Below are 15,794 nucleotides of genomic sequence, written 5' to 3'. Positions count from 1 at the left end.
CTCAATCAATTATTTCAGACTTATATATTGGCACCAGCAAGAAGTATAACCCTAGACAATTGCACTGCATAACATATTGGAGTGGCCACCTGATCATGCAAATAAACTTCAGTCATCTAATAATATGCGAAAAGGGAAGATGACACAGGACTAGCCTGTTCACCAAATCTAATTCAAGAAATACCTGGATTAAATATATATATATGATATACATCCTGATTATGTAGCTTACCTGTTGCTCTGGGCACTATTTCAGTTCCTAGATAATGACAGCGAATGGATTTTTTGGGTTCCTCCATAGGAGTAGGAAAATTCACAGCTAAAAATAAATTCATAAAGGATTGTGTAATTTAATAGATGGTTGTTAATTATATATTTTGTTTTCGGTAATATATTAGTAATAGTTGCCAGGGAATGAGAGAATGGGGCACATTGACTGAACATTCTGCAATAATTTCATGACACATTAACACAAGTGAACAGTCTGCAATAATTTCATGACACATTGACTGATTAATCTGCAATAATTTCATGTCTGCAATAATTTCATGACACATTGACTGAACAATCTGCAATAATTTCATGACACATTGAATAAACATAATGCAATGATTGCAGGACAAACAGACAAGCTCAGACTAGATTGTGCATGACTTGTTTTAGTCATCCAAACAATCATTAATAATTTAATGACACCTAGTACTAGTAGACAATAAGTTTGAATTTAATATTATACACTTACATTGATACATTTTCTGACCTCCGTTCGGCTGGCCCATTTTCTCTAGATTGGGTAAATCGGTGGGCCTGTTTAACTTCATCGTCGTCTGCTGTAGTGTACGTTCCAACATGATCTTCTTACAAATATCGCGTAATGTATTGGCGATCTGACGAGCCGGGTTGTCACAGCGGAACACATGACACATGTGACGTCTAGACATCTTGTCACGGGCAACATATGCAAAATCTCTGAAATGAATATATTAATATTTAATGGATTCTCTAAAAACAGAAGTTACTGTATACAAGGCCATATATTAAAAAAAATATTCTGGTTCTCAAATACTCCTGCATTACTTAAAAAGAGATGCATGCCCTGTATTTACTTCAAGATATGTGCAGTAGCAATTGATAGGCTCAATTCTCAAATATGATAATTAAAGGGGCATTAGGTAAGATGAGATAAAGAGCTGGTAGTTTGCGCTATAATAGTTAAAAAATAGATAATGAAAACAGAATATGCTGAAAATTTCAGTCAAATTGCTTCACTCTGAACAGAGATATTAGCTATTCAATTTTAGGCTAGCCTCAATCGTCATTACTACCATTGGTACGATAATAAACAAAGTGTGGATTATCCATTTTTATGTTAAATCATCCATCACAAAATGTATTCAAATCCACTATATATCGCAGGCTAACGATGGCACCGAGAGTTGATTACGGTCTTGATAAGTTAATTAATGTCTAATTAATAATTTAGATAACTTTTAAGGTCTAAAGAAATAGGCAGATTTAAGTCTTGCATAATGTATGTTTAATGTTATTGCCAATCATAAATGACACTGGACTGGATAATCATAGATTCTTAACTACAAGGTGAAATAAATGTAGTGCCTTGAAATGTGACATTTATGACAAGTCATTGACAAAATAAAAATACCCCTTCCATCCCACATCAGGTTTTTAGAACAGATTGTCTGAGAACCACAATATTTCTTTAGTATGGCCTAACAATGACAATATTGAGGATTTTGGTTGACAGACTGGCAAAATACTGAAATGTGTGACACAGCACTCATTAAAGATTTTTAATGCTTTGCTATCATTTGTTAATATCAATTTACAATTAAAATCTCCCGACATTACATATTTATCTAAAGGCATTTATTTTATTTTCGTTTATTGCATTTAAAATTTCAGATCAAAATCAAATGGCAACTATTTATTAATGTTCCACTTGATTTGATTAAAAATTAAATTGCATAAAAAAGAGAAATAAATGTACCAAAAGTGAGTGAATTCTCAATGGTATGTATAATTAATTGCATAGCCAATTATCAACATAAATATAGACAAAATATCAGATCATTGCAAATATACCATACTATAAAAATACATTACGATACGACCTTTTAAAAAAATAATATACTAAATTACAAATATATTTACAAATGAATGAATAGATGATAGGCTGAATGAACCATTATGATTAAATGGGGAGGGAGGTGACTGTAATATCCTGAATGAGTAATTTTCTGCAACCACCAGGCAGTATACTATATAGAGGGAATTATTTGTTAAGGGTTCGTTTACATGCACGTCAATGTGTACAAGTGACCATTGGTTTCTGTAGCATCCAAATGGCCACATGCTATTCCTTACCACAGTTGCCAGGCCCCTGTCTTTAGCCATTAGGATCAAACCTAGCACCTCTTGATAAGTAAGTCAGTGCCTTACTTACAGGGATAACATGGCTCGCTCCCGGAACTAGAGCAAAAAAGCACCATGTGACTTAATAGATGAATAAATGAAAATAAGTGAATGTAATGTGAACACAGAAATACTAAATAACAACAAAATCAAAAGTGACAATGACATATAATACTAATTTCAAATATGTTGAAGCAGTACAGTACAAAGTTCTTCCATTTAACAAATTACTTCTTCAAAAATAAGCAACTAAAGGACACAAATATAAATATAGTGGAGAGTTACCTTTCCCTGAAAGATGAGAGCAATTTTAAAGAGAAAGAAGAAAAAGTGGTGTTAAGGTTAAAACAGAAGACTTTCACTTATAAGAAAGGGATTTTATTTACAAAGAAAGGGCAAAATAATAAAGGTATACCAGATTAAAAGGCAAACATAAACGTTCAGATCGAATCCACAACGTTTCTGTAACTACCGTTTTGCCCACAGTGGTTTCAAACCCAAACCAGCTCACTCCTATTAGTATTCATTCAACCTCAATGGCTGAAAAGTCAGTCCACCTTCAGACCATACACAAAATGTTTTATCAAAAAGCATATTGGTCCCAAAATCATGTAAACTGATCTAATCCTAACTAAGTTATAACCATAAAAAGTTCCTGCTACTTTCTATTGAATTCATGATGTTATCATTTTCTGTCAATCAGCTACTGAAGAATAAATTGCTTCCATATATAGTTGTTTATATTTATATGTTTAGATTGTCTCTATAAGATCACATCTCGATCTCAGTCCTAATTTTTACAAAATCTATATAATGAAAATGACTATAAGTCATCTGGTGCATTGACAGTAATAGACACATTAATTAGTTAATTGGGGTAGTTTTGGAAGCACAGAATAAGTTAAGTGAACTACTGGTAGAGATATTATCTAATAATAAACGGATTTAGTAGTTAAAGGGTTAAAGTAAGGAATTGTAAAGGAATGTGGTTTTATGTATCATCAAAACAATACTCTGGTCATTTTGAGACTAAAATATGGTTTTTGTTTGCAATGGTACCATGTATTTTGAGTGGACATCAGCGTGTTCACCCATTCTTCATTAACTTGTATGTGGATGCCAACCTGTACACGGGTCGACATTAGCTTTTTGTCCCAAAGGAATTGAACAATCAATATTAAAGGACAAATTTCTTGTAGTTTCTAACTTTGAAAGAACAAATTCTTCAGATTTAACCTATGAACTTAAAAAGTCATTACTCCTTTGGAAATCTTTGCCTCTCTGTATAAAATAATATTCAGTTTAACTGAGAGTGATCAATAATTAGGTGATATAAAGTCACAGGGTTAGATTTAGGCATGATCTTAAGGTTTATATTGGTAGTAAACTACGATAACAACTCTGACACCATTCAGAACACAAGTTAAATAACAACTCTTCCAGATCCAAGTGTAGTAAAGACAAGTAAAACGAAATTTTGAACTATAAAAATGAAACGAAATAGGATCTGTGTTTTAACCAGATTGATCAGAGACAGTCAGTGGGTAAAAATTTCTCGATGAGTCATAGTACCTGCAGTCTTAGTTTCAATATGACATTATCAAATTATATAATTTTTTTTTCTTCTTACTGATAGTTTTTATGCCACCTTAAGATTATATAAAAGTCCCCAATATTTGGTGTAACAGAACCCTGATTGTTCTAAACAATATAATCGGTGCACAAAAAACAACCTACCTTCCATTATCACGACCGACACCCCAAACTCTAATGGAATGAATAGACTGAGAGTTAAGAACACTAAAATCCTGTGTATCTACCAGACGTAAACTCTTTGAATCCAAATCCATAAACAAATCTTTCCCCTGAAATAAAATACGTAAAGTAAACAAATGTATAAACTAATCTTTCCGCTAAAATAAAATCCATAAACAAATTTTCACCCTAAAACAAAATACATAACAAATCCATACACAAATCTTTCCTCTACAATAAAATCCATAAACAAGAGAGAGAGAGAAATGGGGTTTAACATCCACTTGACACAAACTAGGTCATTTCGGGACTAACATATGGTTTAATTTTATTTCAATAATTCGCTTGAGCGTCGGGGTCTTTAGCAGTGGGAGGAAACCAGAGGACCCGGAGAAAACCCACGAGGTTAGACAGGGGAGCCTACTCCTTGTCACGTACAACTGAAACCACGCCAGTTGACTCAATGACAGGCCCTATGCTACAGCGTGCACTTGCTAACCATTCGACCATCCAATCCCCCGCCATAAACAAATCTTTGACCTAAAAAAAAAATATATAAAACGTTTCCCTTAAAATAAAATACATAACAAATCCATTGCTATTAAAGATGATGGAGAGAAGTTGGGACAGGCCCCCACAAAAGAATTTGGGGTGTTTAATACACAAAAAATGTAATATTTTGATTTGTATGTCAGTTATTAATATTAATTGTATCATTTAAAAAAACTTTAAAAAAAACCTCGACAGTTCAAAAGAATGAAGAAAATTCACAACTTACATCTCCCCATCTGCCAACAACATCGTTAATATCATTACGTCCTAGAGATAGATCTACAATGCATTTATTGACAGCCTTACTACTACGCTCTGGTGTTAGATCCTCTTCCGCAATACTGACCCAACCCAATGACCTAACAGCGTATCTGATTGGTTTCTCGCCTGTCACATGATCTGTTTTAACTTGTTGACATGGCGGTTGAGAGCACCTGGAAACACAATGTGTAATAAAAAAACTTCATAAATCTTTGAGAAAAAAATAAAAGAAAGGAATTTAACGGTCTACTATTCTGCTCCAACTTGGCTAATTAAGATGGGTATATGTCATGTCACACAGTTTGCTGTGAGGAAAATTTTGTCTGGACAGCATCACAATTATATCAAATTATAACTTTCAAGGGTTCGTTTTACATACACATCAATGTCTGCACTGGACCTCTGTTTTTCGTACCATCCGAAAGACTATCCATATAAGGCCCTCTGGTTAGTGAGCCAATGTTTTACTCATTGAGGACCAAAAGGGAAACATCACCTGCTTCAGCTGATCTTTGTAGAGTAGTGGCGTATAATATACTGGGATCTGCCTACAATCTGTTATCTAGTCCGTGGACCCCAACAGTGACTCAGTGACTATGGTGCTTACTCACTAACCAGAAAGACCTGACTCAATCCTGACATTGGATTGAACAGATTTGACTAAACAAACGAGGTAGCAAGTTAACGAATTCGAAATCGAATAGACAGAAGCCAGAGTGTCAGGAAAATTAAATAGAGTTTAACGTCCTACTGTTCTGCACCAACTGGGCTAATGAAGATGGGTTGTCAGTAAAACATTTCCTGCATGGCATGTGGACCTTATCATTATCCCGCTTGGTGCATAAAAATAGGATATAAAACCTCCATTTCCTGTGATTAATATAATAGTAATGCGCCAGTAAAAACTTACAGTGATTGAAGAGATTTGGCAGCATATTGAAGAGCATGGCCTTCAAACTCCTGTAAATGTTCTTCTGTATTGGAGGAGATACTGGTTGGTGTAGAAGGGAGAGAACTCAGACTATGGTTACTCTATAAACAGATAATCAACATGGATAAGATAAGTCATTATGCAACTAAAACAGAAATTTTATGAAAGCTGAGATATATTCCATGGTAGTTGAACCTGACTGGATCTAGCTTTGAGGTTTAACTAGAACAGCAGTGTCACAACTTTTTGCTTGCTGGAAACAAACAAGTCAAATTAATACATTCATCACACTGAAGTTTGAATCGGAAGGATCTAGCTTAGAGATTCAATAAGAATAACAGGTGTTACAGCCTTTTGCTTGCTGCGTAGCTGGAAATGAACAAATCGAGGTGTAAGAAATAAATCATGCTAGAGGTAAACCACCTTCTATGACCCAGTTATTTTGCTCACTGCAAAGTCATGGTAACATATCATAGGATCACCAATAATGATAGAAATCAAAATCTATTGACAGCTGTTTAAAGGGAAATTTTGATATACAATCTGTGAGTGGCATATATTTTGACATTAAGGACACAACAACCATTTACATGGAATACAACCACTGGTGTGTTTTACATATAGCGCAACATTTCGTTTATCTTTTTAAGCGCAATTTGATTGTACGTGTATAGATGGTTTTTGTGTTTTAATTTTGGTATTTCACTGAATCTATATTGAAATCTGTCTAAAATGACACTGATAAGCTAACACTAAAGACTGATAAAGATAGGTTGGCTGGCAACAAAACATATGCCCACAGTAGCTAAATCGTCTAGGCAGTCGACAAGAGTTGTTGCATATTTCTACTTTGGTCGGTAATGAAACATTTATAATACACTAAAATTTGATTAAGAGTAACAACTCATTAAGTAATTATCAGAAAATCATTAGAATTTGTTTGGCCCATGCTAATATTTAGTATACAAAACATTTAATATCATGGTTTGAGCTGTTCAAGATATCAAAAATCATTGAAAATCAATATACTTGTTCCTCTCAAGACTTTAAAGGAGCTAAATCGCTAATACTTGGGACCTAGAAATTGACCCAAATGGGTCGCAACTCGCAACGCATATAATAATGTAATCTGATTGTATATAAACTGATTTACATTCAATTGTTTCCGTTTTGACTCTAAATTCAAATCAGTTATGTCCAGCGAAATAAGGCATGTGTCTCAACCCTATAGCAATTTCTAGCATCTGGTTATTCCAGTCTATTCAGCAGGCTCTCCAGTTGAATATGTCTAGCCTCGTTTTTTCTGGTCACTTGTTGGAAATGACGCTAAAACGCACTATGGTTCACGATTCGTGTACCAATGGTAAAATATTTATTTTGTCTTAAATATTGGATATCAGAAGCCTGCCTTTTCCTGGTAAGATCACAACATCAATGTTGATTTGAATTGACAAATAATTCGCATTTTCAATGTGTATGACTTTGGATGATATTGAGTTAGAGACTTAGCTACTTTAAACTCTGTGTATCAATTGAAACAATTATATATAGGCGTAAACATGTTGAATAAATTTAAAACTATGGTCTCTACGCATCAACAAGATTTTTCAAAGTGATCAAGGGCCACGGATGGACGGACGGAAGGAGGGGAGTGACGACAATATACAACCACATTTCAATATGGCCGTATAAAAACTAATACACTTAATTTAAACCCTAGACAAATACCAAAACTATATTATTATTTTTAAGTCAAAATGACAATCACAAGAGAGAGAAAGCATAATCAAAATTTCCATGGCGACAAAATACAGATTACAGGCTCCAAATCAAATTGTCATTTAAGTCAATGTTAAAAACATGTTTTCAAAATCCTGAGCCTTTAGCATTTTATATTCTACACATGATCAAGCTACATCAGACAGCAAGAAACAAAATGGAGACAGATGTTACATAAGATTAACAGACTGACGTTTATAGGGTTAATTATCCACAATCTGTAATCTTATTATTCAATGTCGAATCATGCTCCTGCCGCGTTACTGGAGATCATTGAGTAACGACAGACGTGATGAATTACCACTATTAGCGCTAAAAGCTTTGGGACACGTGTCGCAAATAAACCATACATTTTACTGCTATCAGTTTTTGTTCATTCTCACATTTTAAATCTAAATAGATTCTTTTAAACTCGCATTAAAAAAAATTTATGTTAAAATTCAAATAAGAAAAAAAACTTGACACTGTAGTTTATATGTCGTTTGTTGTTTTGCTTTCTAATTTATATGAAAATTATACAAGAATCATGTGAGAATATACTTCATCCTTATTAAATACGTTCCACTGAACTCAATTAATATTTTTTTTATGTTAAAATTTAAAGAAGACAAAAAGTTGACACTGTAACTTAGATTTTATTTTCTACTTTATATGAAAATTATGCAAGAATCGTCTGAAAATATACCCCATCCTTTTTTCAATTTCAAATACAAATCCTTTTTGCCTTGATGTCATTTATCGCCTTATTCCACATCGTATTCTTCAAGTATAATATATACTGTTCAGAAAGTAGCAGACTGATTCTTAAAATTGGCCTAGGAATTCTACACCTACATGTACTAGTGATTGGCCCAATGTATATTATTTTTTTTAACAGGTTTTTATTTATCTCACAATCTACGCATTTTCCTGAAACCTTCTTATGGGCCTCTTTTTAAACAGATTGAATCCAATCCGGATACTACCAACTAAATTTAAAATAATCAATCTGAGTTCATTTCAGTGTGGATTAAGTCGTGGAAAATTTGACATATTTTACAAAACAAGCAAATGACGCACAGAGACTTTCATTTTGAATTTTTTATGCTCAATCCATCGGTTTAAATTCTTATGCTCAATCCACCTGTTTAAATTTTTATGCTCAATAAATCTGTTTAAATTCTTAAAGTAGCTAAGTCTCTAACTCAATATCATCCAAAATCTTCGACATTGAAAACACAAATTATTTGTCAATTTAAATCAACATTGATGTTGTGATCTTACGGGGAAAAGATGGGCTGCTGATATCCAATAATTAAGACAAAATAAACATTTTACCGTTGGTTCGTGTACTATGGTGCATTTCAGTGCCATTATTAACAAGGGACTCGTAGAAAGAGGCTAGATATATTCCACAAGTCATGTCAAACGGTGACGTCATATTCTTATCTGGAGAGCATGCGCAATAAATACTATCGGTATAGAGTGGAATAACCAGACGCTAGAGATTGCCATTGGATTGAGACTTCTGCCGTATTTCGCCGAATATAACCGATTAGAAATTGCAGTAAAAACAGAAACGATTGAATGTAAATCAGTTTATATATATACATTCACATTACATTATTATATACGGTGCGACCCATTTGTGTCAATTTCTAGATCCAAAATATTAGCGATTTAGCTCCTTTAAGCTCAATAAATCTGTTTAAATTCTTATGTTCAGTAAATTTGTTTAAATTCTTATGCTCAATAAATTTGTTTAAATTGTTTAAAAGTATCAGATAAATCCGACCAATCCTCTAGGTACCTAGATTACTGAATCTGTTCCCAGAAATTAAGTTATCACCACAATGAGAGTGTGACAAATGGATTCATTTCATCAAATAAAGATTGAAAAAGATGAAATACTGTAACCTCTGCCATCATTATACAGACCATCAATATTATCAATCCATTTGATAAATTGTTTAAAAACAAACCCCATCGGTTTTATACCCGTAACATAGAGGTTTTCATATTTTTTCCGTTGTCATTAATCTGTTGGGTCAATGAATATTTCTCTAGCTCTCAATGCTACCAATAAAGACCTATCCTTCAGTATATTTTCTTTGGGAAAACTCAACCATAGTTTAAAGGAGCTAAATTGGTAATATTATGGAGCTAGAAATTGGCACAAATGTGGCGCAACACATATAATAATATAATAGGAATTTATATAAACTGTTTGACATTCAATCATTTCTGTTTTACTGTGAATTGTCATCAGTTATGTTCAGCGATATACGCCAGAAGTCTCAACTGAAAGTCAGTTTCTAACGTCTGGTTATTCCAGTCAACATCGATAGTATTTATTGTGCATGCTCTACAAATAAGAATATGGCATTATCGTTTGATATGACATGTGGAATATATGTCTAGCCTCATTCTTTGAGCACCTTGTTACAAATTGCACTGAAACGAATTATGGCACATGATTCGTGTACCAATGGTAAAATGTTTATTTTGTCTGAAATATTGGATATCAGAAGCCCATCTTTTCCAGGTAAGATCACCACACCAATGCTGATTTAAATTGCCAAAAAATTTGTGTTTTCAATGTCGAAGATTTTGAATGATATTGGGTTACGGACTTAGCTAGTTTAATTAGTGTCCATTTGAATAAAATGTTTGAAAACCCATTTTAATTTGAATCCATCTAACTCTTATTCTGTAAATCCTTTATAATGGTGTATTTAAAACAAAACTGTATTTAAATCTTTAAATTAAAACCTTTTTCACATGAAAGAATTCTTTCAGAATTTTATTTATGTTGCTACATGTAGCAAGTGATAGTTAATTATCATTATGATATATATGTGGGTAATTGAGTGAATACATTTCAAACTTCATGCGACAACAAAATCAATTCTAACAAACTCCCGTGGGATTTCGCCTTGCACTTTCACTACAAAGATGAAAAGTGAATACTTTGTAACATCTATCATTCGTCATTTTTAATTTAAAGCCATCTAACTTCCATTTTTTTAAAACTTCTATAATGGTGTCTTCAACTAAATCGCTTTCAATCTTAAAACCATTTTCATCTTGTAATCTTTATTTCTATCTAATCTTTGTGAAATCTCCATTTGACTCAGACTTTTCTCAATTCAATTTTCGCCAAATGGATTAAAAAAACAGATTTTACAGAAAGAATAAAAGGTGGTCGGTAAACTCCCCTTTTAATTCAAAGTAACAGTCAATTCAAAGTTCAAAGAAAAGGAATTTGAAAAAATGAGATATTGGAACATTGAAATATTTGAGTAATCGTCGTCCTTTTATGTTGATCAACTTAGATTAGAAGATCGTCAAATTCAAACCGTTACCGAGCAACTTAGTTACAGATATAATCAATCAAGCGTGCCACACGGGAAATTCATCAATAAACACTCGCCTCAACCAATGAATCAACTCATCTTTCAACTTCTGTTATAATTGTTTCTAAATCACTGCATTTTATTTTGGTAATGGCCGCCTCTAGACGTAAAACTGTTTCGTCGACTGGAGGCTTTAACTTTTAATAACATTTCAACGAAAACTCTTTTACTTCTAAATTGTCTCTTCCACAGATTGAGCAAACGCAAAGAGAAAATTTATTGGCAAAAAAACAGTTTCATCCTGAAGCCAGTGAGGTATCGAAGATTGATTTGACAATAAAATGCGTCAATTCTGTTCAGCGTCCATCTTTAAAATACTTCAAACGTGGTCTTAGGAGGGTTTTTATTAGAACTTAACGAGAACTGGTGGCCAGCAAGAGAAATATCACATTTATTTACCCTATGTCAACTTGTTACTCGTCTCTGGGCGTTTAAAATGAGTTATTATAGCACTAGTCGAAAAATATCGTTTACCGTGAAATCTGATCAATCAATCAATATTCTGCTGGTCATGTGATCTGGGTTATTATCAAATATTATAGCAGCCATGGATTAAAGTGGAATTTTAAAGTTTGTTTGAATCTTATATTTTTTTCAATGTTACTGGTAGTTCTTAACATTATAAGACTATTAATATTACAATAAAGATTATGTGCTTAAAATATATACATTTTATATATATATTTTAAGTAAAAAATGTATATATTTTAAGTGTAAAATGAATATATTTTAAGTGTAAAATGTATAAATTTTAAACTTAAAAATGTATATATTTTAAGTGTAAAATGTATATAATTTAATATTTTAGTGTATATATTTTAAAATATATACATTTTACACTTAAAATATATACATTTTACACTTAAAATATATACATTTTACACATTTTAAACTTAAAAAATAAATCTATATTTCAAACTTATAAATTTCTAGTTTGTATGTGATACATGTATGTTTTAATTTATGTAAAATAAAAAAAAAACATCCACTATGATTTTAGTATTTGAAGGGGAAAAGAAAATAAACTAGATGTGTTTTGAAGCTATAGTGGAATGTTATATGGAATGACACTCCACTAGGGTCACATGACCATTAATGTTTTAACTGTTTAGAAAGATTAAGTAGTAGTTGGTTCATTTATTCATTTTCGTTTCATTTTGGCTTGCAAGACACATTAGCTTTCTGATCAACACAGCAAGACACATTAGCTTACTGATCAACACAGCAAGACACATTAGCTTATTACTGTATCCACACAACAAGATACAGTATAGCTTACTGTATCCACACAGAAAGACACATTAGCTTACTGTATCCACACAGAAAGACACATCGGCTTACTTTATCAAGACAGCTGACTGTATAGCTTACTATATCAAGACACATTAGCTGATTGTATAGCTTACTATATCAAGACAGCAAGACACATTAGCTGACTGTATCAACACAGCAAGATACATTAGCTTACTGTATCATCACAGCAAGACAAATTCACTGACTGTATCAATACAGCAAGGAACATAAGCTTTACATGTATCTATGGATGTAAAACATGGAATAAAGGTGAATTGTGATCTCACAAAATAATCTAACACATAAAATCCATGAAAGTGAACATCTTTTTTTTTTTTTTTTATTCTCAGTAAAGAGGTCTAGCCGCCAATTATTTTTTTTTTATGGCCCTAGGGTAGAGTATTTAGAAAGGAGAAGGACAGACAGAATATGAAGGACAGGTAGAATATATGACAATTTTAAAGAAATATAAAATACTGCATCTTACCACATCATTAGTTAGGGCTGAACGAAGTGAATCACCCTGAGAAGGGGAAGGTAACTCTCTCTGTATTGTTCCACTTTTAATATGCCAATAATATGGTCCATCTTCATCTGTTTCATGAAACAAAATAAATCATGTTTAATATTTCATCAACCACTAAATCATGCTTCTTATGCAATCACATTTCATGAATTAATTACCATTGTTTACTAATTCATCAACAAATTGGGCAATTTTGAGATTAGTCAGTGATTTTAATACAGCCCAAAAACAGAATCAAGTTTAATGACTGCCTGGGATCTATAAACTGTCAAAGACGCAGGGTACTTTTTTTCAAGACAGATTCTTACTAAAGCCCAATTTGAGGGATTTTGAACGCCAACTACAATATTGTGAAAGTTGAATATCAAAAAGGAATATCAGTCCACAAAATGGATCAATTCTGTTTAGTATTTTCAAAGTTATGGAGAATTGAAAATACAACAAAATTTTAAAGAAAAATTCAATACAGTAATAATTACCTTCATATTTCTCCCAGCCAGTTGGTAATTTTTCTTCACCATCAGTTTTATCTTCTTCTGTTGTTTCCTTAACCTCTTCTTCCTATAACAGATAAATTCACACCAAATAATAAATATATCTTCATTTATCGAAGCAAAACGTTCTAAGATCATGAGAGAAACTGCTACTAACATGACAAGAGAAATAAATTTACAAATAGTGACTATGACAATAAAAATATTACTGAATTATAGAACATCTTATTTCATTGGAAATTGTGTATTAATAACTTTGATTCATTTGAAAGATAAAAAAAGTCATTTGAAAGATAAACATAGTCATTTGAAAGATAAACAAAGTCATTTGAAAGATAAACAAAGTCATTTTTAGCAGAGATGGTAAACAGGTAGATCAGAGACCGTTCCTAAAGGATCCAGGAAACCAGAGGATTCAGAGAAAACCAGTCAGGTTGGACATGAGACCCTATTCGTTGTCACGTACAAGCGGAAATTCGAAACCACACTACTTGACTCCATGACTCAATGACAGACTTTGTGTTAACCATTAATCCATCCCCCGCCCCCTCGCCAACCCCCAAAATCTCTAAAAGGAATATCAGTTCAAAAATAGTTCAATTCCCTTCAGTATTTAATTATGCATCATCTAATAATATCATCTGGCAATATAAACAAACTAGAACCACCTATAAATTATAAATGTTGAGTAAAATCTTTTAGTGGGCCTCATTTTATCCCAACTGAACCCAAGTCAAGAGATTACCAACTGTTGATATTTGGTTTATTTTCTTCATTAAAGACGGGTTCCGCGTACAAACTGGGTGATTTAATGGTATATATGGACCAAAAACATATTCAAACTAATTAATTTGTCATAATTTTGCTTCAAATCCTTCTCAAACATTGTAATTGCAAAGGAATGCCCTGCTATTAAAATTTGATCAAACCAGCTCATGTTTACGTCACGTCTTGGGAGTCAGAGGAGAATTCATTGCATACATAAGATGATGTTGTCTTTAATCGCTTACTATTTATTACAAATATCGAATCCTAATTAAATTCTCGGATTATCCACTACCCGCATCTTTTTCCGTCATTTTTATCTCAGAAAGTATTGTACGTCTAACTCTTCATAAAGTTTATCAACTTGTACATCAAGCGCTCAATGTTCGCTTGTGACCTTTGACATCACGCGTGCAGAAGTTCCTTATCGTCGGGCTGTTGATTAGGGGAACCCTTACATTTTTGTCCTGTATATGCTCCATGAGTGTTTTTCGGGGAATCCAGTATTTTTCTAATAAGATTGGATATCTCTACTTTCCATATATATCAAAATTGCCATACTTTTATTGGAAATAACCACCCGATAAATACTTTTCTGGGAACCCATCTTTAAATGTAAAATAATCAAAGAGTACATTTTAGTACTGGATTAAGCTGTGTAGATGTTGATATTGTCCCAAAAATATTGACTTCAACGATACTTAAAGTATGAAATTTCAATAGTTCTGATTTATTAAAAATTGCAATTATTGTCGATCTATTGACAAATTAATTACTGAAAAAAACAATAAACAAACCTGTTTAACAGCAGACTTTTCTTCTGATTTTTTATTGGCTTCAGCATCTCCATTAGTATGAGGTGTTCCAGCTTCAGATCTTGAATCTGATTGGATCCCGCTATCATTAGAATCAGGGGAGTTAATTCCTAGACTGTCACCAAATCTGTAGATAAATCAAACTTGATAAATATTTTACACATCTGCATGCATATCACTTTAATATAAACATATCTTGGTGAGCTAGACTAGACAGTTGAGTCACTTCATTATGGATTTGTAATATTTCAATCAAATTTTTGTGAAATGTCCTATCATTAATGTGTCTGATATGAACAGCTAAATATATTGATCTCTCCAAACTTAGAAAGAAATCATTAACTAAACTTTACTTTTGCCAAAACTTTAATGGGCTACAAAAGTCTTTGTGATCAAGACTCAAGAATTATCAAAACAACATATTTGGCAGTGAATACTATGAATGAATTATGATCTTTATAAGATTATCCAGTCAAATCAGTAAATAGAATTGTGTTAAATGAATATTTCTCTAGTGTTTTAAATAAATTTAAAACATGAGAGTTGAAAAATTTGAAACAAGAATAGGTTGTGTTAAAAAGAGTTTATGAAATATGGACAGACGGATGAGGCCCCATTGCAATATCTGTCCCTTAACTTCATTTGACATGAAAATTGTTTTAGACCAGTAACTGATATGGCCCTTAAGCCCATTTCAATATCAGTCCCTTAACTTGATTCGATGTGGAAATATTGTTTAGAACAGTCACAACATACAATGACTAGCCATTGACAGACATGAATAATGGAATTAAA

At 32.6% G+C, this 15,794-nt stretch overlaps 1 protein-coding gene across 3 annotated transcripts in view; it reads right to left on the bottom strand.

The window, feature by feature from the left end:
- The window catches only part of LOC126830026 (protein Fe65 homolog), a 54,673-nt gene that overhangs the window by 12,581 nt on the left and 26,298 nt on the right, over positions 1 to 15,794 (bottom strand). For all 3 annotated transcript variants that reach the window (XM_050560240.2, XM_050560239.2, XM_050560241.2), the window contains exons 4-11: positions 14,982 to 15,126; positions 13,405 to 13,486; positions 12,887 to 12,993; positions 5,912 to 6,033; positions 4,967 to 5,174; positions 4,171 to 4,298; positions 743 to 969; positions 233 to 319 (exon numbers count right to left, since the gene is read on the bottom strand). In XM_050560240.2, coding sequence (XP_050416197.1) covers positions 233 to 319; positions 743 to 969; positions 4,171 to 4,298; positions 4,967 to 5,174; positions 5,912 to 6,033; positions 12,887 to 12,993; positions 13,405 to 13,486; positions 14,982 to 15,126 — 1,106 coding nt within the window. The remainder of the gene's footprint in view (positions 1 to 232; positions 320 to 742; positions 970 to 4,170; positions 4,299 to 4,966; positions 5,175 to 5,911; positions 6,034 to 12,886; positions 12,994 to 13,404; positions 13,487 to 14,981; positions 15,127 to 15,794) is intronic.

This window comes from Patella vulgata, chromosome 8 (assembly GCF_932274485.2).
Source record: "Patella vulgata chromosome 8, xgPatVulg1.2, whole genome shotgun sequence".
NCBI lineage: Eukaryota > Metazoa > Mollusca > Gastropoda > Patellidae > Patella > Patella vulgata.
The sequence above is the reverse complement of the archived record's forward strand: the minus strand, read 5'-3'. Positions and strand labels throughout refer to the sequence as shown.